At 40.1% G+C, this 20,521-nt stretch overlaps 1 protein-coding gene across 5 annotated transcripts in view; it reads right to left on the bottom strand.

Moving 5' to 3' along the window:
• Positions 1-20,521, bottom strand: part of LOC135488046 (SAM and SH3 domain-containing protein 1-like) — a 101,966-nt gene that overhangs the window by 40,393 nt on the left and 41,052 nt on the right. For 4 of the 5 annotated variants that reach the window (XM_064772427.1, XM_064772430.1, XM_064772431.1 and 1 more), the window contains exons 2-3: positions 1,184-1,321; positions 730-798 (exon numbers count right to left, since the gene is read on the bottom strand). In XM_064772427.1, the coding sequence (XP_064628497.1) occupies positions 730-798; positions 1,184-1,321 (207 nt within the window). The remainder of the gene's footprint in view (positions 1-729; positions 799-1,183; positions 1,322-20,521) is intronic. The other variant, XM_064772429.1, reaches the window with a different exon arrangement.

Raw genomic sequence — 20,521 nt, 5'->3', positions numbered from 1 at the left:
TGAAAGTTGCAAACACATTTTGTTCAAAACCAAAAAAAATCTAATCCCACAAGAAGCTGCCTCCTGACTGTTTCAGGCACCTCTCACAATCTCATTTTAGTATGACACAGCAAAATTGCTTGAATTCAAGGTCGAATTGAAATATCGTAATTGAACTAAAGTGACATCATCATATAAATTGCATCCGGTCTCCTGAGAGAATTGTCACTATAATGATAGAGAGAAGGTGCCTTCGCGTATGATGAATGAGACCTTTGCCGTTATATTTGCATAGGGCAGACGGACGTTCGCTCAAATTGTCACTTTAATGATTGGGTGTCAATGGCAGAAACAGAATTGGCAATATCAATCTTTTGTATCTAATGGCAGGTTGTCCGGGCCAAGTTAACATCCGTGTCAATTTCACTGACAAGTTTGCATGGAACGGAGTTGAATGTACTTTTGTAAATGACTGGAGTAGATAGCACTCTTAACGAACTACATTTTTGCTGATAATTGTAACTTTGGAGGCATCTGATTAATTCTGTATGAAGAACTGTATGTCGAGAGGATACTTGGGTAGTTCTTTGGAAGGGTTGGGGATTCACCGCTGCAAGAGTTAGAGTAAGTAATAAATGATTTGGCAATGTCAGTGTTTTCACGCACATAGCAACAGAAGAGTGGGCAATGCATGCAGGGACAGCAAAACAGGACAACAAATAAACTCACAAACACAGGAGGAAAACTTACTGGGTGGGTCTTTGGAAGGGGTGGGGGTTCACCGCTGCTGTTGGCATAGTCATTGATGAATCGACCATTCTGCAGATATAGCAAAACACTTGTAAGAGATCTATGCTTGAAGCAAACGCAAATGATGGTCGATATGCGAGGATAGGACAGAGTGAGTTCATGCAAATTATAATGAAAATACAAGAAAATTCTAAGTAACTTAGACGAGAGGGTGCAATTCAAACAGACTGCGCTCATCTTTGGTTGTTGTCGACAAGTTGATGAGGATTTTGCCGTCAGATATGACACTACCAAATTGAGTGTGACCATAAATGAACCATTGTACATGTAGTATTGCATTATTGATATTGCAAAACTTATTCATTTCAAGATTAGTGAATGATCACCTAATGATCACCTAACGAAAACTTGGCTCAAGAACTGAAATATCTCCAAAATTAGTTGGTAAACTTACAGTGTATGTGTCCTCTGGTTCTAAACCTATCTTTTTCCGACGTAAATCGTCTAACCGTTCAAGAACATCGTGAAAGTGTGTTTTAAAGTCCTCGGCATATCTGTGCGCCAGAATGTCCATGTCACCCCGTGAACCATCCTAAAACGAGAAGATAATGGAAAACATGAGGAATCTGCGAGATATTATCGAGAATGGTTGACTCCGTATCTTCTTCTGCATTCAAACATATCATTAGTATAAAGCTTACTTGATTTGTTCAGATGTGAACAAAAATCAAAAGCTAAGGGATCAAAAGACATCATCATCAACATTATCAACCATCATCATCATCATCTTCATTATCATCATCATCATCATCTCCAACATCATCCTCATCACCAACATCATCCTCATCACCAACATCATCATCATCACCAACATCATCATCATCACCAACATCATCCTCATCACCAACATCATCATCATCACCAACATCATCATCATCACCAACATCATCATCATCATCACCAACATCACCACCACCACCACCATCATCATCCATATAATCATAATCATGATGATGATCATCTTTATCACCATCCCCTAGATATTTTACTCTTAGCACCTTGCCATTTATCCCCCAGAGATTACACAGTGAGAACTTCTGAATGGGACAGTGCATACATATTCAATTATCATCAAGCGCAGCTCTACCACGAATATCATATTGATTTTAAAATACAATGTCAACATTGACCACACAAAAAGGGTAAGAGACATATTCAACCAACATACTGGTCAATTCACCACACCCAGCCGGCCCATCCATATCAGCAGTGGACCACAGCCTATACATTGGGTTGATCCACCACGCCCAGTTGGCCCATATCACCAGAGGATCACATCAGATTATTTACTGCAAATACCTCAACCCAAGCTGTTTTCCTTTCCCAACAGTAGAATATAACACAAAGGTCAGCATGTGATGTATGGTATCGAGATGGGACTGAAAGTGAACCAGATGTGGCAGCGTTATAATAGGCGGACTCAATGCCATTGATCATTATTTCTATATTCATTATGATTTCATATAAGCCACACTATCGCCACACCCTTGATATCAACAACAATTTGCATTCAGCTGATTGTCTGGCAATATCAACATTATTCATTTCTTTCGATAACAAACTGGACTGATAATGTGAACAGTTGATTCGATACCAGTCACAGACACATCAAATCTCATGTGACCTTGAGCGAATCACTTGAATCACTCAATTTCTACTTTCGTTGAACAAAATGCCTGATACAACTGTCTAAGGACATTATTCCAACACGTATCAACTCTAAATCATTATTTTCTTTAAAGACCAGCTTGGGGGGTTAATCGAGGAAATGGCATGAGAGCATTTCAAACTATTCATAAAAAGTCTCGGAAGTCATCAATTAATATTTGAGTGTTTTTGTTTACAAGACATGTTGTTGCCAACATAAGTTGCACGGATCTTTGATATTCAATATCAAATGATTATTGGACCTAAACAAATGCCAGTTCATCTATTATTAATTGTTACACGTTTCTGGCAATAACGCGCAAATTTCCGATATGTCTACAGTCGTGCCAAGGGAAGACTTCTGTATAGAGTTGAATTGATTCTGCATCAACCGAGTTTCTTAACTGCCAATTCTACCCAAGTTAAAGCACGTTGTTTTGCTATTCCTGTCACAGACCTTGCGCTGGAAAAATAACATCCCTTGCTGGGCTGAACACTGAACTCGACAAACGTGACTTATTGGTACTCTCCAATCCCATCCTGGCTACAGCCAGATCACCATAATCAATCTACATTCAGGGGTAATGATGGAGCTGTGTTTAGAAACATCCTTCAGACATGATTACATAATGAAAATTTTGCCTATAAGAATGATGGTACTTTTGGCCAGGGCTGTATTTGTATCCAAATACTGTGATGTTTACTCTCCCCCAGGTGCCGAAGCTTTACTTTTGACAGAAACTGTTACTCCAATGATGGCATTACATTTTCAAAACATCAACTTATCATCATTTGCATAGAAGCTAACAAGACATTTCGATATAAGGAATTTTCACTGCAACCACAACAACATTATTAATATGAGGAAGGCTCAGGCCTTGATAGGGAGCTCTTCGTTAATAGGGCTGGTGAGCGAGAAGACTCGGTGGGGGGGGGGGGGGTTATATAGTTAGGATGATGCCCATGGCAGTTGACCGAAGAAGCAGTTGGCTAGCACACAATGTCAATGATTGATGGCGAGTAGTTGGTGGGTGGGAGAGGGGGGATATAGTTAGGATGATGCCATCATGGCAGTTGACCCAATAGACGCTGTCGCAGTATAGAAAATAAGTGGGGAGAATGTGAGAAACTAAACACAACAGGAGAAGGATAGGTATTTTTGCCCGGAGATAAGCATAATGATCCCAAGACCCAAGTGTAATTAAGATTTATATTCTAATTCAAAAACACCTTAGCCGACCTCCCCCCCCCGTCCTGAATAGTTTGAGGTCTCACTAGCCAGTGGTGATCAGGTGTTAATCTTGAAGTTATAAGGCATTATCATTATTACACAATTATTATAACAGCAATTGTAACTTATTCTCGAAACTAACATAAAGTTAACAGAGAGCATGGAAGGCTGACATCGACATGATGAAAACTCATCAAAATTATCAACAAATCTGATTCGATCGTGCCGATGCATACATCGACAGTCTCACAGTGTCTGTTATTATTGCGGACATGAACAACCTTCAATTCGCCATATAATATCAGCCGGAAAGCATGCTCAGGCTTCGACACTTCATAATTGGAGGAAAGAAATGTATTGCCGGGCACGAAGTAATCAACCTAGTCTGACCAGTGACGCAGACTTGGACTTTTGATTGCAGGACTGAAATAGGAAAAGGGTGTTGTGTTGTGCTGTGATAAACCCAATTTTTCATATTGAATTTCAATTAGCATGAATTGGGACACTTCTTTTGCAGTGTTTATGCACACCTAGCCAGTACTTAGATCTATTTAGATTACTGGTTTATACCATTCTTTCCAAGAGCTAACTGATATCCCCACCGATGTCATACTCCGAACCGAAGCAGTGACAGCCAGTGTTTTCTGTTCAGGGCTCTATATCTCATTCTGCCGGAAAGTCTGCTAAACATTTTCCTCCATATTAGAAGCAGATCAATTATTTACATCGTTAAGATTAAAATGCTTGCATTATTAATGAAGAGACAAGGCTTCGTAGTTTTCCATTATTCCTGCCCATTCAAGTAAGAAGATTACAAAAAAAATTCAAAAAAATTCCCTTTGGGCTTAATCATCCATTTGATTGTGAAGACTGTCAAATTCTTGGGGGAAATTACCTCAAATTTTTCAGTGATTGATTTTACTTTTGGATGTGATACCTTTGAAGAGTGTGACGCCTTCCCTGTGTATCATTCTGCATTCATTTTGAAGCATTGTTTATTCAACTCCTTCTCCTTCTTCTGTGTTCTCAATTGGTTCAGTTTGACTTGAGATAGGCGTGGTTAGTCAGTCAAATCTGTGATCTTCCCATCACAATTGCGACATATACCTCAATATATTTCAGAAACTGTTTGAAATTGACCATGAAATGTGAAATATTGAAAAATATTAGCAAGAGACAATGATCTTTAGTGTGGAGCACTGCTTCCTCAGACTCCTTGATCCGCCCCAGCACAGCAGACTAAATTTGCATCCTAGACAACAACATGTCACAAATATGGATTCCTCACTGGTTTATTTCACCCAATATAACCAATCAAAACAGAATGTCACGCTCCACTAGACGCCAGCGGCATCCAACCACGGTAAGGTCACGACCTGATCTCATGCAAATATTGAAAATCACAGTGCTCTGAGAACGCTCCATCTGTTCGGCTGGCATCCCGATATTCTCCGTCTAATATCTACGATTCTCGGCTATGGATCGGGGATCTTTGATAAAGTAAACAAGATGATATTCAAGATGTATATATATATACGGCCGGTTTCAAGCTAACTTGGTGAAATTTGTGTTCATCTTGTAGTGCATAACTGAAATTACTGTTACAGTGTTCTCGAAAAACAATAAGATTAAACTTGGGCGAAGAGGCAAAATCACACAACTGCGAAATATAATAGCCACAAATATTTCTAGTTTCACAGTATACTGTAGTTGGTCAGGACTGTCTTTAAAAGTGTCTGAACTCTTGGTCCAGTATGTGCTGACACATAACGAGAGCATCTAAAATCTCATTGAAGCAAAGCAGTCATTTCAATAGGACAACAATATAGGAAGAGATATATATACCTGATAAAACTAATTCTAATCCCATTAGTGAACAACTTAAGGAATCACCATTAGTCGAAACATTCCTGACGATGTCATTAAATCGTAAATCGGCAACCTAATGCAAAAATAGAACACATTATGTGTTGTGAAAACACTGAGAAGATACTCGGTGTTTAGCCAAGGGCCTAAGGTCTTTAATAGGCAAAGGTACAGCCTAATACCTAATAATTCTTGAGGTAATAGCTTTTTGATACAACCCAAAGCTGTTGATCGAGAAAAAACGCAAACAAACTAAACAGGCCTAGGAAAACAACGGAAGAGATTTTCGATGGCTACTGGATTTTCCTCTGGTTTTCCGGAATGTCGCTATTAGGCTTAGACAAATATCTAAAGGGCCTTTAGTAATCATTTGTGCATAAATGGATTGTTGTGAGAGGACCATAGGATTAAAGGTCTTGTTTATTGGATTAAACAAGAATGATAATGTAGGATAGGCATGTTTAGACAATGTCAAACCGAAGTTCAATTTATGGATCGCTGAAGCTTAGAGAGAAAATCAGCTAAAGAATTTCTCAGAATTGTGACATTTTGTACAAGCTGACTTTTCCTGCTGGAGTAACTATAATATCGGGTGAATATTTGATTAACAATATCAGTCATTTGGAGCTGTAATTACCAAATCAAGATGATATATCAAATTCAAGATAACAACTGCCATCTATAAAATATGATACTAATTGAGTGATCATCTTGGCGAGGTTATCAACCCTCCTTGGTGGTCTATTGTTCTAGATAAGTTGTATAATGGGATGGCGAGACACCACAACTATAAATCCACAACATTTCCCAATAGTTTTCCAGCTGAGGTTGACTAACATGAACCTGTTGGTTTTTTACTGAACACAAAGTTCAAATTCATAGTGTCTTCAAGGAATGAAAGTTGTGACAATAATAAGAATAGCTATATCTGATTTTTTTGAGGGGGGGGGGGCTAAGGAAACTGAACTAGATTATGCATGGCAACACCGAGAAAATCTGAACAGAAAATGCTGTGACATGTTTTGTATCATTGTACTATTGAACCTTTCCCCTGTTTAGAACCCTTAAGTTCCCTTTATTCAACTGCTGTGGTATCAAAACCCTGGCAAAATAGGGGGCATGCCAACCATGGTGTCATTGTCAACAATCCATTCTTTAACACCTGGCGTACAAAAGATCATTGCATAGCTAACTAGATAACTGTATCGAATATTAGCAAATAAGCCCAGGAAACCAAATTCAATAACCCAATTAATGCGAGCCTTCATTTGCATGAGTTGACGATTAAGTCAAGGGTTCAGCTCTGGCACCTTCCTTTAACTCCTTATTCACCCTGATAACAATCACAATGAGATAACTGCGGGTTACAGCTAACCAAACCACAATTATTCAGATTTTGTGCAGGATTAAGCCTGTTCTTCTGCAGACAAGAGATCTTTTGTAGCAAATCGGAGGTTGCAGCAACAAAGATCACTTGTTTGCGGGATACTCAACAGTACCTCTAACGTCTAGCTTCCATACCTACTATAAAGCAGAGACTTCCATACCTACTATAAAGCAGAGACTTCCATACCTACTATAAAGCAGAGACTTCCATACCTACTATAAAGCAGAGACTTCCATACCTACTATAAAGCAGAGACTTCCATACCTACTATAAAGCAGAGACTTACTCAATTGAACTTTGACAATTGATGTAATTGCAAATTTGGAATTGATAACAGCAGAGGGCCCTTTAATCAAATTTTCGAGTTGATTGTCTTGTTTTTGCTCTTTACTTGACATCTCAACTACCCCCATTTACCCTTCATTACACATGGACAATCAACAGCTATCTTGTTTGAAATCAGTGTTTCTTGATTGTGGAATAGGGGGATAGCGATCCTGTCCGAACTTGTTTAATTGTACATAAAAGAGCAAGACAAATAATGGCATTTTAGCAATCTTTGACTTGTGAAATCAAATCTTTGGCCAATGATTCAATAAAAGAGGGAAATGAGAAGCATGACATAAAGGAAATCTCGCAAAATACAAATTTCTAACTAGTTTTGCACGAATTAGTATAGTAATTTATACCCAGGTGGCAGCACATTTCACGAGAACTCGTATGTAGACATGTAAATATTATCTTTTTGTGGCCCACATATTTGACGGCTTAAAAAAACTTTTGCCTGTGATTGACAGCTGATTAATCAAATATCTCAAACATCATTTTAAACGGATATGAAATCCTAATCAATAGCACAAACTGATCATGTTTGAACACTGATGGACAGGATTTGCACCGATCGGATTGATACCAAAGACCTGGTAATCCTAATCTCAATTTGCTCCTAATCCAAGCTGTCACAGTCGAGATAGCATCCCGGTGTAGTCATATTTGCGAGCGTTTCCGAGTGTGAGTGTGACTATACTCGAAGGAACTTTTCTGTCACCCCTGATTCTATCCGGCCTCCGTTTGCACTGATTTAGGAAACATCCTGACAGGTAATCTGCCTCCATTATGACCCTTGGTGACACAGACATCACCCCCTGTCATAAAAATCATCATAACTATTCTCTTGTCGCCTCTTGAGTAGACTTCCATGGAACTTCAATGCCAAACAATTTCAATGGTTATATCTTTAATTTTTCACCCAGATGTGTGCCATTGACTTATGAGTCATACTTGACAAGGAGATGGGCCGGTCCCAGCAGGAATTGGTAGGATTTCTAAAGAAATGTTGAAGAATGGACAAAATTTAATGCGTTATCAATACATTAAAGTTCAAGATGAGTTGATTAACCCATTCTCTCATAATCAATATTCAGTCACAACGGCCAGCAAAAGCTACTCAACCGCCATTCAAGATTCTTATTTCAACTGACATGTTGTGGTGAACAATGCCAGTCAGAATATCAACAAACCCGGCTCTGTTTTGTCGGCTCTGAGTGCGGGAATGCACAAGTTTGACTGGAAGAGTTAAATTTGTTTACAACAGTAAGCCCCAGTGCCTTATGGAAAATAAACTCCATCAACAAACATACCTGACTATTACCAGTTTTACAGGTAAATCTTTAGGTAAAGTGGAAAGAACAAATCTAATCTTAGCTTTCATCGCTCTTCAACCCTTTATATATTTTTGGGGTCTAATTTTTCAAGTTGTTTAACAGTAGGGGGGCCATAAGCTCAATTCAAAAAGGTCTTTGGAACTTCACCCCCTGCCGACTGCATGGGGCCTCAGATTTGTATACTTTTGTATTCACAGTTTTCTATTTTTTAATAACATAAGGTGATATTAGAGCTCTATCTAAAAATAACTTTGTCTACTGAGCACTTCATAAGCGGAATTATTTAGCTTCCTGAATGTAGTGTTGAAGACAACAAAGCAACGTTACTTAAGGACAGAACTGTACACTACTGCACTGAACATCCCTTGGTGAATGACAGCTGTCTCAAAAGTCCAGCCATATCATTTTTCTCACTTATCGTCACTGGTATAACTGTCCGGCATAAAACAAAGAAGCACTTGTCCAACCAAAATGTCTTTATCATTCAATCTTCCCCACCTGATCACTTAATGCCAGAAAAACCTTTGTGGCAGCGGTGACAAATGCAGGAGCGCAGATTTCTTAATGAGGTGAATGGCACGATCCCGTAGCAAGAAGGTGAAGAAAATCTAGGGTAATCTTTGGGAGATTTTCGTACCTGTCACTCAACTTGATTCAGTTGAAAAAATTTGCATTGATTCAGTTGGACTTAACACTTTTTAACTGAAGTCTATTTTCATAGGGTTTGAATACAAGATGGTCTTGCTATCATCATCCTACAGGGCCACATTCAGCGGGGCGGGGAGAGCCGGGAACTAAGGATTCTACAATGCGCCTTTAACCTTGAGGTATTGGTCTCTATAGAACCATATACCACAATATGTCAGAATACAACAACAGGGACACTTCTTCCAGGTGACATTTTCTACTTCTACACTGGCGTAAGAGCCACTCAGCTCAATGCACTGTCTGACCATTGGCCTCTAAGCAGACGTTGCATCTACTCCGGCTTTATGTCCGTTATCTTTATTAGCGTTATGAGGATGGCTTTGAAACCCGGTACGTCTGATTGTGTTCTTGTTCTTCTTCATTATTGATGATCAGAGAGAGTATCCGCTGTCAGTCTGCAAGGAGATGGTCGCCTCTACAGTTCTGTGTACAAAGCAGCTATCACCCAGGTTGGTGTGGCAAGGCATGAATCAAGCCTTTTTAGACTACTCAGCAGAGGTAACGTTAGCATCGAGTATTAGAGACTCCATTACAGCGCTCACTCAGCAGTGACAGCATCTTTACCGAGTTTTTGACATCGCCAGACTGCTCCTCAAAGCTTGTAGGCTAGCTATACTGGGATATTTGCTGTACAAGCCACTAGGAGCCTGGATGAGGTAACACTTAATGGTAGAATTCTTCCTCTAAAAAGAGTTAACAGTAGGTATAGTAAACTTCACGACAGCCTGTCTGTCACACGCTGTGCATGGTTCTCAACATAGATTACCAATTGTTTCAGGTGTAAAGAAACAAACTTTCCTCACAGCTGAATTGGCACTTAGTTGATCACCAAGTTAGAGTTAACAATCTTGTCAGCAAATTACACACCTCTAAACATTGATACAAAAAAGTTTAAATGAACTCGGGTTAAAACTCCTAAATCCTATGTTTGTCATGAAATTGAATGGAACAACAGACATAATATGAGGTAGAAAACAAATCATTCAATATGGGCACATCCTCCAGAGTGATGTAACGGTGGAAAACCACCAAAATTGGCTTCGTTGTCAATGCTGAGCTCACTCCCTGCATTATCAGTAAGTCATTAGCCAGTGATGCTGTCAGCCCTCACTCTTGTCTCAGCATCATCAGCAAGGCATCAGTAAGTAAGGCTGTCACCTCTCATCCCCCTGACATGCAGCATTGTCGAAATGCTGACATTGAATGTGACAGGACAGGCAACACAGATCAATTCTGTATGGATTGTGTTGGTGGAATATTTGGCCAATGTTAAACGAATTTGGCTTCAGCACAACCTGTTTCCAGGGCCAAACCAGGGAATCTTATCTAAAGGGAGAAGGGCTGCCAAGCATTTGGCATACAGAGGCAAAAGTGTTAGTACATTGATACGGCAGCTTGACAATATATAGATACCGCACCTTGATTGTTTTACCAAATCACTGATTTCCCCAAAGATCCCCTCATTAATCTAACTGCTGATTCTTTATTCTTCTTAGGTTCTCACAATGTACAGTCAATCAGCTACCAGGTTGCGATCCACTGGGACCAGACATCGAATATGGTGGGACACAATATACACTTGCCCCATGTCTTGCTATCTCGTGAGAACGGAAGGACAGAATGGATTGATGCCAATGATTGGATCAATTTGTAACTACATCCGTGGACCTAGTGGGAACCGAGGAGGATTTTGTGATAGTGTGATGTCATTATGAGACAATTCTCCTTCCTTGTGTAAGGTACATTGCTTAGAAAGAAAGCTTTTGTTCGATGTATACATTTCATAGGAATGACTTCAAACTTCCTTGAGGAAAGTTAGATATGGTTCACGCAAGGAACAGAAGTATCCAAACAGTTAGCAGTGTGGAAGACTGGCATCGATCTTGATGGATGGGAAACCTAAGTAGCGATGTTTCAAGCCCATGGCGCAGTGTTTCAGCCAAAAAATCAAAGCTCTTCCACAATAACACAGCTGCCAGCGGCATCAACAAAACGATGTTACCAGTTTCGTTTTAGCACTTTTCTGCAAATCGTTTTTTTTCTTCAGAACCATCAGTTTACACTGAACATCTAGTCTGTTTGGTTATTTTGGTTTCTCATTTTCTGCTTCGCTGCTTCATCAGTTGCAGACGGAGGGAAATGAGGCGGGAGATCATAAATAAATATTGTTTCCAGCATCAGCCGTGTAAAAGGGTGTGGATGTTCTGCAGCAGGGATAGATGAGAATTGAGTTCTGACAATTATAAACCACACCCTGTTACTATTAATAAAGGCAATTGTTTAGCCAAAAGTGGATGTTACTTCTGAACAGCACTATCCTGCCATGAGAGGCTATTTATTAGTATCAAATCCTTCCCACATCTTATAATTTCACAGCAACAACTTCGGTTCAAACTACTGTGATCCTTTGCACAAGAATCCCGCATCCTCAGTAGGCAACTAACAAAACGAATTGGTTAATCCTTTTGAGTAATTAAGTGAAATAGGGGGCTATGTTAATGAGCATCTTTGTTAATCCTCTAAGATGGTTTAAACTCAAAAACACCTGTTCCATCGAGCACCGCTCCAAAACCTGCAATTCTAACAAGGCTAACAAGTGGAGGTTTGCAAAGAATGCGATTTTCAAATTAGTTAATTTGTACACTGGTTGAACTGGATAATCACCAATTACAGAGGCATGAAGGAGGTTATTGCCAGGTGATCCTTGTTTCAGCATGGACCTTTTAGGAATCTGCTTCAACTTTATAGTTCTCTATATTATAGTTTCATTTTCTAGTTCTTTCATTGACAGTATGACCTCGCAGTTTTTGACTGAACAATAGGTAAGAGGACACCAACGAAACCTTTGTTTAGATTATTGACAATGTACTTGCCGAAATCCTGCCATTGGTCATCTTTGAGCATGTATTTCGACAGGAAAGTAAACTGAGAATCACTTGAAACTGCGAGACGGATTCAAGATGACTACACTTGGTAAAACTGACACAGGATCCCAGGACAAGCTTTCATATATCAATGGACAGCAATTTCCTCTTAACGAAACCGGATCCAGTCGGCACGAGCATACGAAAACAGCACGTGCTGCATGGGAGAGCTTTGAGTGTCCTTGAGTGGAGGACTCGAGAGAATGGTGAAAGTCCATTACGAGGGTGCACCAGTCACCTGCTGACTGCGAAGTGGAGAAAAATAACCAAGGACCTTCGTTAACTATTTTCAAGTATACCAGCAGGTGCAGCGGCGGCACAACTAAATGAGATGATACATCATGCACAACACCATGCACAGCACCCTGCGCAGGGCAGCAGCAACTGAAGGCAACAAAATGTGTTGCAATGCATTCACAACTGAACTTGGTTTGGAAGACTGAAGCAGAATAGAAACAGGAAGATGTATACAGCACTGTACAACTAAAACAGGCAAATTGGAACATTTCTCAAGAGTCATCAATGATGATGATGATGATGATGATGATGATGATGATGATGAATGGGAGGTGTGTTCACCACTAAAAGAGCAACAAAAGTCATATATGTATACGTAGGAATTCAACTTGGTGTACCCAGGCTCAACTGAAACAGACAAGATGGGATACTAGATGTACTTCTTTCATATTTGGAACCAAACTCTGAAATTTGCCTACCAACATCTGAAGCACTTCACTTCAGGTACTGGACCCGATCTTCATCAAAGCATAGCACCATCCAGCATGCCAACGATACAAAGCTTTCATCACATTTCCCCAAAGAATTCCCCAATCCATTTGGTATACAACATCACGTCAGAGCTTTTCCCAGAGGAAAGGTTGAAACCACCGCTAAAGTCAAAATGCTTTCACCATAATCTGTATTAGAGTAACCTTATAGTGAACGATACACTCATTTAGTCATTAGACGGTAATATCATAATAACTATCGGACAAAATACCCATAATTTTGCAACTTCAATAGCAGATTTATATTATTGGCTACGAGAATGTGATATGGTTATTTATATCAAAATTACACCTATTAGCTTTATAGCCAGACACAACAGCTTAGTAATATTCTTATGACGCCAAGCAAGAATTCCTGAGATCGTTAGCATAACAAGACATTTTTTTTCAGTCTTTGAACAGCTTCAAATTTCAGTTTTTTTGTGACTTCTTTCACATATTTTTTTGCTTGTTGTCAACGTACATCCCACCAATTAACAATTTTTTGCTACAGTGACAACAGCCTGCCACACTCCTTCCATATAATGTCTGCACACAAACCAGTAACCGTCAACACACAGCGACTCTGGTATCGACTAACCGTCATCGCACCAACCATCAAGCGTAGGTGCGATCAATGAAGGATAATCTCCAGCCACTTCAGTTTACCCAAAGATGGAAATTATGTCCGGGTGAATGTGCTGTCAATAGGGCTGCGGTGTATTCCTAGTGGAGCCATGAAGGAGTTTGTATTTTGGAGGGCTTCCTGTATCAAGGACCAGACAGTCTTCTCCATGTGACAATTTTCCCGTGGCATGTTTTCCACCAGAGATGAACTCAGGGAGTAAAAACGTCATTGTGGGCAACTGATAGTAGGATTATTTCCTTTGTCCAAGGTCAGAGCAAGAAACTAATGCTAGCCAACTCTGCCATAGAGCAGGTCACAGGAGGGTCCCTGCTTTCAAAAGCGTGGCATACCGGTAACCTGTGATTATAATCACTGCAATGTGGGACAAAAAAATCCCTCGCCAGCAGGTAAAACCAGTAATTGTCGGGTTTGATATTCATCACAGGATGCTGCCATCACTGATTCTAGTTGCAGGCAACTGCGATGACTACTGCAAACAAGTAATTTTTGTCGCATGTGACCATGATTGCAGGTCGCAACAATTTCAATCTCTTGTTTGCGATGCTCTGTATACAATTCAACAAGGCTTCCAATTTGCTTTAAAAGTCGTGATATACGCTTCTCCTACCACAGAGCAAAATGGGAACAGGAAACAGGTGATCTCAGATCAAATAATTCCGACCACAATTCTCAATTGTAGGAAACGGGTATTCTAGCACAGCCCCAGGGGATTTTGGGTAAACATGGCTGCTGTAAGCAACTTCCTGTCGGTAGGAAGGAAGCATTTACTGATCTCAATGGCAGGGAAGTTATGTATTTTCCAGCGTTTTCAACTCTAGGGTGGAGTCCTTTGAACATTCATCCCAATTCCTCAGTGTAGAGGTGTGTCTTGATTTAGGTACATTTCTGGTGATACTTGAAGCACCTCACAAAGGAGAGTTTTTTGTTGCAACAACCTGCGATAATTATCACTTGGTTTGATTATCATATCGCCGCAACAAATGATGAAAACATTTTTCATCTGTCGTCAAAAACTCTGGTAATTGCATGGTCTCATATTTATGCAAGTATCAATTCGTTTCTTGTACCCCCCCTCCTCAAGGGTAGTTAAGCTATCACCACTAATATTTGCCGATGCTTGAGTAGTATTTATTTTTCCTTTAGTGAAAATTTGGCGAAGCTGGAAAGAATAACGATGCTAATGTGTCGATGTCTTGACGAACATACAGCCTTAGCCTACCCAGTAAAATTAGTCCGGTTACTATATATGATGGTGATAACTGATATATTGTTGATGGTGATGTCTTGACGAAAGAAAAAGTAGCATTGGTGAAAAAAGGGTGATGCTTGAGCCTTAAGATGTCGTTATAGGGTGATAAGGTGTCGTAACCTTGAGGAGGGGGGGGGGTACAAGACACGAATTGATACTTGCATTACTGCAGCTCGCAGTGATGACCAACCCCTGTTGACAAGAAAGTCTTGTCTCGCGCATTGATTAGTGCCACTCACAGTAACAAAAAAGTCTTGTCTGCGAGGTCCTTCGGACAGAGATGGATCGTCCGCGATCCAACTTAGCGCTTCATGCGTCTCAGTACCGAACTACAAATCCCACTGGGCCATAAAGGAATTCCCTCATGGCCGGCGGGTTAAGCCGTGCCATATACCTGGGGGTACTATACAACACTCTGCATTTGTAAAGCGGAATCAATCTCTAAATGTCAACACCACATTCCGGGGGGGGGAATCTTCACAAGTTCTAATAAAAACTTTTCGCTAAGTTTAAGAGCTGAGCAAATGTTATCATAGTATACTAATTTCAACCATCATAAGTATGCCAAGTTTAAGTGAATTCAAGTTTACCTGACTCACATTTGCAAACAAGTCTATCCACTTTTGCAAACAAATGTATCATAATTTCATGCAAACTTCCGTTGAAGTTATTGGGAGTTGTGATGATTTCCACAGATTATTTGCAAACTTTTTCATTGCTGCATTTAATTTGATGCCTTCCGACATTCTGCACTAATCAACCTCAGATTTGAAGAAAAATAAGATGGATTCGTAAAATGAGATGCGCACCACCTTCCATGTGTAGGTGTGATGAAGATGAAATCACACTTACAGGCACAGGTTTTGCAATGCATGGGTGGACCATCTTACTTTCCATATCCTTGAAATCTAAAATTTCCCTTCAAACATGAAGAGCAAAACACAAAAATGCTAACCCAAACACTTTAGCTAACTCGACACACAGCAATACCCTCACCGAAAGGCAGTGCACTGAAAATGACTGCATCACACTGCTTTTGACTGAAACCCCCACTGCATATGACTGTCTTAGGCATATCATTTTTTCTTAATGTTTTAAAACCACTGATTTTGACTGAAAGACCACTGCAAAGCACTGCCACTTGCATATCATTATGAACGACGTATTTCAAAAACACTGCCTATGACTGAAAGACCACTGATTTCCACTTCTCCAACTCTGATCGAAACCCGTGGCATTTTCAACATGACTGAAAACCACTGCTTTATGACTGGTGAGATTAAGACTTGATGGCAGTGTAAAGCAGTGGTAATTGCAGTCAAATTCAGTGTTAAATATCACCCATAATGCAACCTGAGACAGGAAGCTAGCAAGTTTGAATTTGATAGTCAAACATTCAAGAAATCATGGTACCTCTTCATATTTCTCGATATTTACCCGAATTTCAATATGAGAAGAGGGGAGTTTTAGTCAGTTTTAATTGGAACACATAAGGAGCCAAATGAATGCAAAAAGGGTAATCTCGACAGACACTGAAGTTGTATTTTCAGCAAATCAAGAAGGCTGTATAGGCCCTATAGGTGTTGTAATGCATGCATACACTGCAAGATATCTACATGTATCTTCATGCATCTACTGTAGGCCCGAAAGGTGTTAATTGTAATGTATGCATACACTGCAAATTATCTGCATGGGAGCTCAATACACATCAATCAGTAGATCATTATTCTACAGGCTGCGTGCAGTTACTTTATTTGGACGTCAATTTGATCTAGCTTCAATCCCTGACATCACTGACAGTAGCTATGTGCCATGTGTCGTTTCAATTGTCTAGTAACCCCATCTGACCACTGTCATTATGACAAAGTTTGCAATGACGTAGGTCAAGTACGTGAATTTGTCATCTTTTTACTGTGTCACGTCATCATACAATGGCGATGTCCTCTATTTCTGCAGATGACGTCATCACTGCCATATTGGACGCAAACACACCGTCTAAAATAGGACAGCAAAAGTAACAGTTCGCTAGAAGTTTTTGCTTTTTCGAACAATTTCTTTGGTTGTCATCAGCACAGGGGGGTCACGTCCCCCAAACCTTTCTCGGCATCCGTGCCTGCATGCCATTAAATAAATTATTCATATTAACACTGAAAATGACTGCTCCCTCCAAGAGGTTTTGGAAATGGCAGTCAAAATCAGTGGTGTTTCAGTGTGGATTCAGTGTGCTGCGAAATATTTAAATTAACACTGAACCCCACTGCCAGCCCTGTGCATGATGCATAGTGGGGAGTCATTTTCAGTGTCAAAAGCAGTGGAAATCAGTCAGCCTAAATATTTAAATGAGCACTGCTTTTGACTGCCTTACCACTGATTTTGACTGTCTTACCACTGCTTATGACTCCCTCACCTCTATTTTTGATTGCTGTATAACTGTATGCTTTGGTATTGCGTGACTGAAAAACACTTCCTATGACTGCTTTCCACTGATTTCAACACTGCCATAAAAATGTGAGGTAACACTGCAACCTGACTGAATCCTGACTGATATCACACTGCTTTTCGGTGAGGGTAGCCACTCTTCCTGCTAATCAATCCCAGCTCAAGGCCAGACAATACCACCAATGCCAGTTTGCAAAAAATCCATTTAATGAAAACGAAAGATTATTGTGGCGGGATTGTGGATCGATAACCCGACTGTCTTGCCGTTACAGCCTGAATAACGGTACTTTTGTCCGGCACTTGTACACAGTGTGATTGTGTTATTGGGCGTCTGACGCATGAGTCAAACTCTCTGAACTATTGTGTTTGGAGCGCACAGTCAATCAGTGTACATTTGATGCACAGTCAGTTTGATTTTCGAGACAAAAATGTACAGTAGAGCCTACAGTTGCATGACCTCAACTGCTATACCATTGTCAAATTATTTTTTGAGTTTACTCATCCAAATAATCATAATGGCACAGCAGTAGAGGGTTGGTAATTTTTGCGCCTTTGAGGGAAGTGTGATAACTTGGTTGGCAAGGTCCAATCCCCAACTTAACCAACAGTAGATCTCATTAAGGGGATAACAATTGAATCTCCTCATTGGTCAAGATGAGGCTGGCAGACCTCGTCAAATCTGGCTGATTTTTCATTATAATGGCTAAGTGCAAGATCGCCAAGCCCAAAGCCACCAATTGTCAACAACTGTGCAATTCTCAGACTATTTCTAAATTAATTTTTTCCACGAGCTTTTTTGGTCGAGTTTACTGACGTTGGAAGTGGAATGATCAAAGAAAGTATTAATGGCTTGGAGAATACAAGGAACATCTTTGGGGCACGTCGTTTAATGTCATATAGTCATCCATCTGTATGGTTCACAACAGCTTTATACCAACACTCGAGACAGTAAAACGTACCACGCAGTACACTAACAGCCATGGGCACCGAGTGACGGCGGAAAGTCGTGACTCAACTCGGTATGACTTCAGGTACTCACCGAAATCTATATCTGCGCTACTTGTCTTAAATGGAGTGATCTAACCGCATTTCGGGGAAATGAGGCAGCGAAGTGCAATTAAATCATCTTTATTGGGAACAATGAGCGTATATTGGTTGATAAATGCATGGATGATCTCACTAAGAAGATTAAACAAGTTGGTGACATTTTAATGCGTAATATTGACGTTTCTCATAAGCTGATAATACGTCTTTAAACAAAGTTGTTAGAGAAATGAATTTTTTTCCCTGTATCACAGTTGGTTGACATTTGAAGTTTATATTAAATACAGTGGAACTTCTGTTAGTGGATCTGCATAGCGGTGGTGTCAGGCAGTCTTCAAATCAGTCAGTTTTCCCAATGCTGTTTCCCAAATAATCAGGGCTGGAAAAAACCCACCATATCAGTGACTCACTGTCCAGGACCAGTGCAATTTCACCTCCAGATGGTGCAAGCCTCCAAACAATAGAGGCCAGCTCATGGTGTCAAATCCCTGAAGACACTTACACCACCTCTACCTCAACATGATATTCCTCGATATTGGATACAGCCCGAAAGAAATTACCCTGCAGATGATTGGATCAGAAACGGGCAAGCAATTAAAAAGGTATTTTGCCCAAGTCCCTAATTGCAAGGTTGATGTCATTGCAGCGTGCATCCAATCCCTGAACAGGATGCCACTTTGTTTTGTAATCAGTGAAACAATGACCCTTTGTGAGCTAAGATACCCCAGGAAAGAGACTAGAGGCTGCACAGGAGTCAATAGGACAAAGCAGAGGCACGGCTTTAAGGACAGGGGACATAAGACAAGCTGAGTGGCACCTGGAGGCCAAGTTGAAAACTTTGAAGTCACCCTCTGTTAAAATCGGTTTGGGTAAATGGCATCATTTTTAACAAAGGCTGACCTGATATCAATGAAATTCAACTCCCACACCTAGACATGCCGCAGATCTTGAAAGAGACCAACTGATAAATCCTATCTTACATGTATATGCATCTATTCAAACACGTCATAACAATTTTTCTCAAGTTTGCTCTATGCTCGTGGCTATTCTGAGTAACCACACTGCAGGTATCCACTCCAGCAAGGCTTTCCTTGACATCTGACAGCATGCAGGCAGAGCGAGCGATAAAACATATGCATCAAATGTTTGACATCAAAGCAGCAGGAAGTGAAAGATGCTCCTGGACAAATTGCAATTGAACATGGTGAATGCACAATTGAGTTTTTTTCCTGTTTTTTCATTCTGGTGTGTGAAAATGTTGGTCATCTTTTTATTTTTATATTGCTTTGCCAAACTGCATAATGTCAATGATACTTCAACTACTGCTGCTTGTACCTGCATTATGGATTGCTAGTTTTTTTTATCAAAATGAGTGTATACCATTGTCATAGTCATTTGGTAGGCTTGGGCAGCAGCTTGGGTAGAATCTTTGTCAAGGTATGTACGGACTTAGCCTGAAGATACTGCTGAATATCATATGTTATGGGTATTTCCTGTCCCTGTCTCCCCTCTTCCCGACTTACACACTAGCTTTTATAGGTTGGGCTCAAACTGAAATATAATCATAACCAACATCAGCCTTTTTTCATTCTGAAGCTAGGCTGCTAGGGCACTGACAGCAAGCAGACTAAACTTATGATAAAACATACATCAATATTTGACATCAAACGAAGCCAGCAAAAGAATGCTTCAGGCAAAACAGCTGCGAATGTAAAATATTATGCAAACGACTCCCATCTAAGTTACCATTTTCTTGTTGCTAATTGGTAGTAAAATACATTGTTGTGAAGGCAGGTAGACAACTTGATCATTGCAGTAATTGTCTGGAAGGTACTAGGTTTCAGGGGTGGCCATTTTGGTAACAGACTGATTATCATAGTAGCAAATGTTGAATAGAAATTTTCAGAGAAGTTCTGGATGTCGACTGGAATGAAGCCTGTAACTATACACACAATAAATACTGCCTGTTATTGCAATAAGAATTGCTTGTCTGCAATGGGCTTCAGATATTCTCTGATTAGAGAGGTGAATTGGAAAGGTAACTATAGAGCCACGATCTTCAAAATACTTTGTTTTGACTGGGCTTGGTTGACCCAAACAGAAAGTTTATCAGAGTTTATCTCTTTTTTTCAAAACCTAACATTATGAAGAAGCTTA

This window comes from Lineus longissimus, chromosome 5 (assembly GCF_910592395.1).
Source record: "Lineus longissimus chromosome 5, tnLinLong1.2, whole genome shotgun sequence".
Lineage (NCBI taxonomy): Eukaryota > Metazoa > Nemertea > Pilidiophora > Heteronemertea > Lineidae > Lineus > Lineus longissimus.
This window is presented reverse-complemented; position numbering and strand designations above follow the sequence as displayed.